Source organism: Chiloscyllium plagiosum, chromosome 29 (assembly GCF_004010195.1).
Source record: "Chiloscyllium plagiosum isolate BGI_BamShark_2017 chromosome 29, ASM401019v2, whole genome shotgun sequence".
In the NCBI taxonomy this organism is placed as follows: domain Eukaryota; kingdom Metazoa; phylum Chordata; class Chondrichthyes; order Orectolobiformes; family Hemiscylliidae; genus Chiloscyllium; species Chiloscyllium plagiosum.
Window position 1 is genome coordinate 9,031,896 of NC_057738.1, and position 10,595 is coordinate 9,042,490.

Consider the following 10,595-nt stretch of genomic DNA (forward strand, 5'->3'; position numbering starts at 1 on the left):
AAGAATAAAGAGAAAGCATGTTACCGAAATGGGGAGAGGATGCAGAGCTCTGAGGGGGTTCTGGGTGTCCCATGGCAGTCACACAAGGTTATTCTGCAGGTACAGCAAATAATCAGGGACTGTCACATATTTGTATATTGCAACGCCTGTAGGGAGGGATTTCCAGGATTTTGACCTAGCGAGGTTTATAGTTCCTCGAAAGTGGAGTCGCAGGTCATTGGGATAGTGAAGAAGGCGTTTGGTATGCTTTCCTTTATTGGTCGGAGTATTGAGTACAGGAGTTGGGGAGGTCATGTTGCGGCTGTACAGGACATTGGTTAGGCCACTGTTGGAATATTGCATGCAATTCTGGTCTTCCTATCGGAAAGATGTTGTGAAACTTGAAAGGGTTCAGAAAAGATTTACAAGGATGTTGCCAGGGTTGGAGGATTTGAGCTATAGGGAGAGGCTGAACAGGCTGGAGCTGTTTTATGTGGAGCGTCGGAGGCTGAGGGATGACCTTAAAAAGGTTTACAAAATTATGAGGGACAGATAGGATAAATAGACAAGGCCTTTTCTCTGGGATCGGGGAATCCAGAACTAGAGGGCGTAGATTTAGGGTGAGAGGGGAAGGATATAAAAGAGACCTAAGGGGCAACTTTTTCACGCAGAGGGTGGTACGTGTATGGAATGAGGTGCCAGAGGATGTGGTGGAGGCTGGTACAATTGCAACATTTAAGAGGCATTTGGATGGGTATATGAATAAGAAGGGTTTGGAGGGATATGTGCTGGCAGGTGGGACTAGATTGGGATGGGATATCTGGTCGGCATGGACAGGTTGGACCGAAGCGTCTGTCTCCATGCTGTAGATCTCTATGACTCCATGATCTTATATACCTCTATAAGGTCACCCCCAATCACTGACACTTCAGGAAAAACAGCCCCAACTCATTCAACTTCTCCCTATAGCTCAAATCCTCTAATCCTGGCAACATTGAACTGCTGTGGAGAGCCCTTGGAGAGGGACTGGGATGTTTGTAACCGTTATCAATTGTCATGGAATCCTGTTTTCTTCATTAATATCCTTTAGGTAAGGAAATCTGACCTGGCCTGGCCTGCATGTGACTCCAGACCCATAACACTGTGGTTGATTATTAACTGTTGTCTGAAACGGCCTTGGGCCAATCAGGTTAAGGATAACTAGCAGTGGGCATCAAACATCAAATGCCAGGCTTGCCTACATATCATACAAGAGTAAGAGAAAAAAGTGCTAATGCAGAGTTATGAGTCTGGAACTTCAGTATATCATAGACATCTTTCTATTGGCTTTCCTGTGTTGCTGGCAGGAATGGCTGACAACATCAACACAGGTGGGGCTTTGATTTCTTTGTACTTTTACATGAAAGCTAGGTAATCAGAGCAACACTGTTATTCAATCTAAAAGCTAGTATACTCTTTTGTAATTTATTTAAGCCTTAATTTGGCAACCTTTCTTCCAACAATATGTTACAACAATCTCCCCAGTCTTCCAGGTTTGAAATCTTTACATTCCATAATTCCACTCTCAACATCATAAATCATACACTTCCATATCCACAAATAGATAATCATTCATACACACATGTATAGACACAAGATGGCAGCAGTATACAGGGGCTGAGTCCAGGGCTTGTCCAATACCATCAGCTTTGTTTCTCTTTCATTTAACTTTTGTTTTTTACTTCTTTTTCATTATTTTTTTCTGTTAATCCTCTGTCAGCAGTGGCTGGACATGGCTCCACCCCAGCCTGGAGTCTCCTGCTGAATGAGGAACATGTCCTGGGCTGACTCTCGTGGGCCCGGACTCCCAGGCTAGGCCAAGGTTCCAGGTCTGCAGCTGGACCTGGCAGCCTGAAGGAGGAGAAGGGCGGTCTCAGCCCAGCATGGCGGTCTCCCTAGGTGGTGGTCTTGTCCTTGTGTGACAACCTCATCCCAGCATGGAGATCTCGCTCCCGTGTGGAGGTCTTCTTTGTCTTCAGCATCCAGGTATTCCAGCAACCCGTAAGTGATGTTCTTTGCTGGAAGCTTCTAGATTAGCATCCTGTGGCCCGCCATTGTGGTGCCATCCCAGTTGTATATTCCGGGTATTCCATCATTCCTAAATCAATCTCCTCTGAACCCAGAAGCCGTTAACTGAACTTTGACTGACTTTGTCTTAATTTTATTTTTTTTTAAATTATTATTATGTATGACCTCTGTTATTGATGTAATCACCTTGGTGGGTGACTTACAAAACTTTATACTGTATTTTTCATGTATTTTTCTTTTCTGTTCTTTCTATTCTATGCAAATAACTTGATCTCAGACCCATTTTAAGATCTTGTGACTTGTTATAATTTTGGTGGTTCCCTTTTGCCCATTGATTGAGTTTGGTTTTATTTTTGGTATTGAGTTAAAATTGGAAAATAGGTTGAATGAGTAATGAAGATGCAAAAGCTGCAAAATTATGACTACTAAGTTGAGTAATCTGAATGATTTAGTGGCTTCAGTTTGCCAAACCATGATGCTAGGAGGTTAATTGGGTAGGCAAGAGGGAGATTCAACTTTAGTTGCATTTCTTTTACTCCTGAATTCCAGTTAACCAGTCCGGCATTGATTCCTCCAATATTCTGTTCACCTCTGACATTATATTTGATATCCATGGAGTAAGAAGCCCTGGGAATGGGCTGCAGAATAGAAATGGTCCTTAGAACTACCTGCCTGTTAGTCCTGGACAGAAGACAGACCAAGAGCCAACACGGACATAATGGGCCAAATGTTTTTCTTCTGATATATGTCATTCTATTATTCATTGAGCGGGATTTCTGCACTCAGGTGAAGGGCAATGTGGGTGCAAAGATTAGCAGCATTGCTGCTGTTTGGGTTTTTAATTTGAAAAGTGATATAAATAGAACCTTAAGCTGGGGTCTCTCTCTCTCTCTCTCTCTCCTGAACTGCCAGCTGCAGCTGCTTCCATTATACATGGCCTCCTACTTGCCCTTCGGCCTCAAAAACCCATGGTCTGTTCTTAATTAGATGGTAAACCTGTGCACAAATTGGCTAATTTACAGAAAATCACTCCTGAGTGATTATTTTCCTCACAGTGCAGGGTTGTGAACCTGTTTGACTCCATGTCAGGGACATGGAAACATAGAAACCAGCAGCAGGATTAGGCCATTCAACTCTTTGAGCCTGTTCCGTTATTCCATATGATCACTGCTGAACCTTGACCTTAATGCCATATTCCCATTTTATTCCCATACCCTTCAATGCCTTTAATATCTAAAATTGTAATTGTCTCTTTCTTGAATATATCTTGGCCTTCACACCACCCTGTGGTAGATAATTCTAAGGTTCACTATCCTTTAAATCAAGAAATGTTTCCTTATCTGAGTTTTAAATGGCCTACCCTATATCCTCTGGTTCAAGACTCCTCCACCAGGAAAAAGAATCCTCCCTGCATGTACAGCCCTGTTAATTTTATATATTTCAACCAGATTCCCATTCATCCTTCTACATTCTAGCGAATATAAGCTCAGTCGAACAAATCTCTCCTCATAAGATAATCCTGACATCCCAAGTCTAAAGCTAGTGAATTCTGCTGCACTCTCTTTGGTAAGTATATCCTTTCTTAGGTAGGGAGACCAAATTCCATCAATACTTTAGGTGTGGTCTCACCAAGGCTCTGTATAACTGCTATAAGGCATATTCAGGATCAAATAATCTTACAATGTACTATTTGCTTTCCTAATTGCTTACTGCACCTGCATGTATACTGTCATTAACTGGTGTATGAGGACACGCAGATCTCTCTATCCATGCACATCACCATTTAAATAGTACTCTGCTTTTCTGTTTTTCACACTGAGGTGTATAACTTTGCATCTAGCCATATTCTACTGCAACTGCATGTGCTTGTCCACTCTCAACTTATCTAACTTACCTTGAAGCCTCCTCCTTTCAACTCTCAGATCTGCCAAGTATTGTATCGTCAGCAAACTTGAAAACATTGAATCAAGACCTAAAATCCAAAATCCTGCCCTATGATTTGAAGCTTAAGAATCCAATGGCATAATTGATCACTCTCCAGGTGTCCAAACCAAAATTCTTCTCTCAATCAGGAACACTTCAACCATCTCATTTCTGTCTTTTGATCTTCCTTTAAGTTGTGTGACGTATTGTTGTACCTTCTCACTAAAATGTACTAGCAATTCAAAAAGATAATAATTGTTTGTGAATCACTTTGGCCTGTGATAAATCCAAATTATTTCTTTTATTTCTCCTAAGGAAATGGTAAATTAGGGTGTCAAGTATAGGAAAGGCATGTATTTGTTCTTGGAATGTGTGGTAAGGCCATGGGATTTTCCAAACTGCAGTAAAATGTGAGAAGGCAGTGGTGGTGAACCTTCTCCTTGAACTGCACATGGTGGCTAATATTTGTAAGTTATCAGGTAGAGAATTTCAGGGTAGTGACCGAATTATTGTAAAAGAACAGTCATATGTATCAAATATCAGAATGGTGTATTGGTTGAACAGGAACTTAGGGAGGAGTAATGGTGTTCTCACAACACTACTGGGCTTGTCTTTCTCAGTGGCAAATGCCAAAGGGGAAGGAAGGATCATCTCCTTACTTCGTTGTTGCATTAAGTGGATGATAATACTGTAGTTGCATGTTATTCTGATCTTGTTGGGACCTGAAAACTAAAATAACCAAATTTGCCAAACTCTTAAATGAAGAAATTAACGGAAAAGATTTAATTTTTATCACTTTTACTTTAACATGAGCCAGAGGAAACATAAATGAGAAAACAAATCCTGCTTATTATCCACAATAAATTATACCATGGAATAGCAGATACAACAGATAATATCTAATAGATTTGGATTTTTTTTGATTTATCATTGTCACATGTATCTAGGTGCAGTGAAAAGTTTTGTTTTGCATGCAGTATAGGCAGATCATATCATGCAATGTGCATAGCGTAATAGAGCAGAGTGAAGAAGACAATGTTAATTGCAGAGAAAGTGCACAAGGAACAACATCAGTATCAGATTTAAAAATTGAAAAGTCCATTCAGAAATTTAATAATAATAGGGAAGAAGCTGTTCTTGAATTCATACATGTCCTTAAACTTTTATATGTTCTGCCCGACAGAAGAGAGTGGAAGAGAGTATAACTGGGATGGAAGGGATCTTTGATTATGTTGGTTGCTTTCCCGAGACAGCAAGAAGTATAGATGGAGTCAACGGATAGAAGGCTGGTTTGAGTGATGGACTGGGCTGTGTTCACGACTCTCTGCAATTTAAGACCATAAGACATAAGAGCGGAAGTAAGGCCATTCGGCCCATCGAGTCCACTCCGCCATTCAATCATGGCTGATGGGCATTTCAACTCCACTTACCCGCATTCTCCCCTTAGCCCTTAATTCCTTGTGACATCAAGAATTTATCAATTTCTGCCTTGAAGACATTTAGCCTCCCAGCCTCCACTGCACTCTGTGGCAATGAATTCCACAGGCCCATCACTCTCTGGCTGAAGAAATTCTCTGCATTTCTGTTCTGAATTTACCCCCTCTAATTCTAAGGCTGTGCCCACGGGTCCTAGTCTCCTCGCCTAACGGAAACAAGTTCCTAGCGTCCACCCTTTCCAAGCCATATGTATTATCTTATAAGTTCTTTCTTAATCATGGATTCAACCTGCATGTTTACCTTTAGAGAGTCCTCGACAAGCACTCCCAGTTCCCTTTGTACTTTGGCTTTATGAATTTTCTCACTGTTTAGAAAGTAGTCCATGCTTGTATTCTTTTTTCCAAAGTGCAAGACCTTGCATTTGCTCAGATTGAATTCCATCAGCCATTTCCTGGACCATTCTTCCAAACTGTCTAGATCCTTCTGCAGCCTCCCCACTTCCTCAGTACTACCTGCCTGTCCACCTAACTTTGTATCATCGGCAAACTTCGCTAGAATGCCTCCAGTCCCTTCATCCAGATCATTAATATATAATGTGAACAGCTGCGGCCCCAACACTGAGCCCTGCGGGACACCGCTTGTCACCGGCTGCCATTCCGAAAAAGAACCTTTTATCCCAACTCTCTGCCTCCTGTCAGACAGCCAATCCTCTATCCATACCAAAATTTCTTGCTGTCTTGGGAAGAGCGTTTGCCAAACCACACTGTAATGCGTCCAGATAGAATGTTTTCTATGGTACATCTACAAAAATTGATCAGAGTCCTCATGGACATGCTAAATTTCCTTCGTCTCCTGAGGAAGGAGAGATGTTTTTGTGCTTTCTTGACCATTGCTTCAACATGGTTTAGAGTTAATATGCAATCCCACCCTGCCTGTATGGTCCCAGTTTCAGTCACATAGTTCTTCTAAGAGGAATTCTACTCCATTTACTTCAAGGATTTAGCTGATTCCCTTCAAACATTAGCTTCCTCATCAGCAGGGTTCCATCGGTGCAATCTTCCCTGTATGGTGCAATTCCTTCCAAAACCTTCACAACACCCTTTGTCGTGGTTGAATGGAACTGCCAGAACTGATTTTTCTCTCTCTATCTCTCTACCTTTCCCCCACCTCAAGCTCTCTCCATTCTTCCTTGTGTCCTCCTCATGTAGCTGCCATTATTGAATTTCCTTCCTGTTGTATTGCTTTCAGTATTTCTTGTAAATCAGAAATGATAATCGGTCTCTTTATAAAGAATAGAAGTTTTAAAAGTGCTTATTTTCAAATCATTTTTAAAAATTACAGATCTCCTCAATTTCCTCAAACTTTTTAAAGTAATTGCATTTTTTCTTTCTATTGCCATGTTTGTCTCAAAATGTGCTAGAGGGAGTGACAATTGAGTCTAGTTGCATCAGGCACCTTGATACCCTGGAACTTGTTTGCTTCATTTGGGAGTTGTTTCCATTGTCCCTTGCCTGTTGTTGCTGTCTTTTGAAATCTTGATTCTTTTCCTCTGAAGGTACCAATATTAACAGTGATTGGGAAACTGGTAAACAGTGTTACAGATCATTTGGACCAGGTTGGGGGAGCCAGTCTCAGCTTGGAGAACGATATAGGAATGCAGTTGAAATTGTCTCCAAACTTTTATGGGCCCATTCCCCCACAATGATCGTTAGCTGGCCCTTATTTTCAGCCAGCTGTTACACCTATTTGAGTCAAATGGAAGACTCATTAACTCATGCAGCTCAGGATCTCATGCTGTCTTTAGCATTAAGATTTAAAACCTCATGCGGCTGCTCTGTTCCAAGAAATTTGAACAGTGTTTAGAAGTTTCGTTTGTTCTTTGGAATCCACAAGGATATCCTGGACATTTACTGTCTAAAGTTTCGGCTTCCACACCTCTCCCACGCCTGACAATTTACCTGAGCTCCTCCAAACACCTGCTTCTTTCCACTTGTTTATGGTGGCCTGTTGGCTGGTGGACAGTAAGTTGCAATTAGGATTTAAAGTAGTTCCCACTTCAAATTAATCATGTCAGAAAATGGGAGAGGTATTGAGAGAGATTGAGGAGTTCATGTCCACCGATCTCTGAAGGTGACAGGATAGGTAGGTAAGGTGGTAAAGAAGACATATCGGATGCTTTCTCTCACTGGATGGATGATGTACGGAATATGAGGTCAAGGATGTAATGCTGGAATTATATGAGATGGGTTATGCCATAACTAGATATTTGTGTACATTTCTGGCCACCGCATTCTAGCAAGGACATAATTGGTCTTGAGACAGTATAGAGAAGATTTACAAGAATATTGCTAGGGCTTAGAAATTGCAAGAATGAGTAAGTATATATGTGCCTATTGGTTTATTTTCAGTTTTTCAATGGTTCATATGGCAGCATTTTATATATATATGTATATATGCAGTCAATTACCAAAACCGAAATAGTCTACATAAGTGCATCCAGAAGCTGCCAAAGCAAAACAGAGGTGAATAACATCATAGCTTGACATAACACTTCAGCAACAAACAGATTCACTGAAACAAAATCTTTTATTGCCCTTTTTAGATTAAGAACAATAGGAAAAGCAGCAAATTAAACATCATTGACGATTCACCCGGATCCAAAGCATCAGAAGAAGATTTAATAACATTGCCAGGAGCAGTGCAACAGTCCTTGCCACCTTTAAGGAAAGCAAATGGGACATTACTACAAAATGGATTTAATGATGGTATGGAGTGACCATATTAGCACAGTGAATCAAAAGTATTGTATATGGGGCACTGTGATCTGCTTGTTCATACCTAATTTAGATAGACAGAACATCCAGGTCAGTCTGGCCTTGCTGTCAAGCAGACATATGGATATATAACATTTTCTTTATTCACTCATGTAACATGGGCATCACTGGTTGGTCCAGGATTTATTGCCCATCCCCAGTTGCCCATGAGAAGGTGGTGCTGAGCTTCCTTCTTAAACTGCTGCATGAATTTCATTGTAGGGTATTTAATTCTATCTTTAGATCACATAATGCTTAAAGTACACAATTATTTCCGAAGTTTGGCTGGTTCTGATGTGGATTTAGTGTACAGGTCCCCACCTAAAGTAAGTCATCTGTTCTGAATTCAGCAGCATCGCTTCATGAATAATTACCATATATACTCGTGTAAAGGTAGAATTTTTTAGACTATTTTTAAAGGTTCGATTTATAGAGTCAACTAATACATGGGGACCAGTTTTGAGGGGCTGAAATTCATGCTGCAGTTCAAAATACCATGTTATTAACAGAAGTTGATTTGACTGCACAACTAATCCCAGGTAAAGAAGAAAAACACCATAAATTACAGCAAAGGTAACTACGGGATAAAAACAAGAGAAACAAGAACAAATTACTGGTAATAAATTTTGTTTACACATACCGGTATGGAAATTTAACATGTCAAAGATTCATTGAAATCCTGGAAAATCACACTGTTCAACATCATCATGGCCTGGTATAATGGTACACTTAAAATGAAATATTTATTAAATTCTGAATATGTATGCATCTTGAACTTTCCCACCTAATTCTTCCATTTCCCTCCCATTTACTCTTGTATGTTATGAACCTCAGCAACATTAATAAATTTGTGTGTGTATATTTGGGGTGGCATGGTGGCTCAGTGGTTAGTGTTGCGGCCTCACAGTGCCAGGAATGCAGGTTCAATTCCAGCCTCGGGTGACTGTTTGTGTGGGGTTTTCACATTCTCCCCGTGTCTGCGTGGGCTTCCTCGAGTGCTCCACTTTCCTCCCACAATCCAGAGATGTGCAGGTGAGGTCAATTGGCCGTGCTAAATTGCCCATAGTGTTCAGGGATATATAGGTTAGGGGTAAATGTAGAGGAATGGGTTTGGGTGGGATACTCTTAGGAGGATCAGTGTGGACTTATAGAGGCAAAGGGCTTGTTTCCACGCTGTAGGGATTCAATAAAATTCTATATCTCACTTTTATTCAGACACAATGGCACAATTAAAATGATTAACTTTTTAATGTTAATAACCTTTGATGTATAGTAAACAAATATGATAAGTATTGATAAACTCAGTACCATGCTGTAGTAAACCAAGTGGACTAAGGAGAGTTATGAATGAATGAATGAATGAATGGAGACACATGTAAACACCGTATTACTTTCACTCCTCCTGAATCATCCTCGCAATCCTTTCTTCTACGTCTCTAGGACTATTAGGAGGCCTGTAGAAAACTCCTACCAGTCAGGAGGACCAGTTTTGGGGGTGGTTGTTATAGGGGCCTTTAACTTTCCAGATATTGACTGGGAAAGCTATAGCTCGAGTTCGTTAGATGGGTCGGTGTTTGTCCAATGTGTGCAGGAGGGTTTCCTGACACAATAGGTAGACAGACCAACAAGAGGCCATACTGGATTTGGTTCTGGGTAACGAACCAGGCCAGGTGTTAGAATTGGAGGTAGGTGAGCACTTTGGGGACAGTGACCACAATTCGGTGACTTTTACTCTAGTGATGGAGAGGGATAAGTGTGCACTGCAGGGCAAGAGTTATAGCTGGGGGCAGGGAAATTATGATGTGGTGAGGCACGACTTAGGATGTGTGGCTTGGAAAAGTAGGCTTCAAGGCATGGGCACAATTGATATGTGGAGCTTGTTCAAGGAGCAACTATTGAGTGTCATTGATAAGTATGACCTGTCAGGCAGGGAGGAAAGGATCGTGTGAGGGAGCCGTGGTTTAATAAGGAATTGGAATCCCTTGTTAAACGGAAGAGGGCGGCCTATGTAAAGATGAGGCATGAAGGTCCAATTGGGGCGATTGAGAGTTATAAGGTAGCCAGGAAGGACCTGAAGAGAGAGCTAAGAGCAGCAAGGAGGGGACATGAAAAGTCCTTAGTTGGTAGGATTAGGGAAAACCCTAAGGCTTTCTATAGGTATGACAGGAATAAAAGAATGACTAGGGTAGGAATAGGTCCAGTCAAGGATAGTAGTGGGAAGTTGCGTGTGGAGGCTGAAGAGATTGGGGAGACACTGAATGAATACCTTTCGTCAGTATTCACTCAGGAACAGGACATTGTGGTCAATGTGAATACTGAGTCACAATTAAGTAGAATGAATGGCTGTGAGGTATGTCGAGAAGAGGTGTTGGAAAT

At 41.2% G+C, this 10,595-nt stretch overlaps 1 protein-coding gene and 1 long non-coding RNA gene across 8 annotated transcripts in view; one reads left to right on the plus strand and one right to left on the minus strand.

Annotated features, from left to right (window-relative positions):
- Positions 1–10,595, minus strand: part of LOC122564362 — a 103,125-nt gene that overhangs the window by 27,105 nt on the left and 65,425 nt on the right. The gene's annotated exons all lie outside the window — the stretch shown is intronic.
- The window catches only part of LOC122564361 (stathmin domain-containing protein 1-like), a 57,113-nt gene that overhangs the window by 15,174 nt on the left and 31,344 nt on the right, over positions 1–10,595 (plus strand). The window contains exon 2 of the mRNA XM_043719119.1: positions 8,009–8,171. Within this exon, the coding sequence (XP_043575054.1) occupies positions 8,009–8,171 (163 nt within the window). The remainder of the gene's footprint in view (positions 1–8,008; positions 8,172–10,595) is intronic.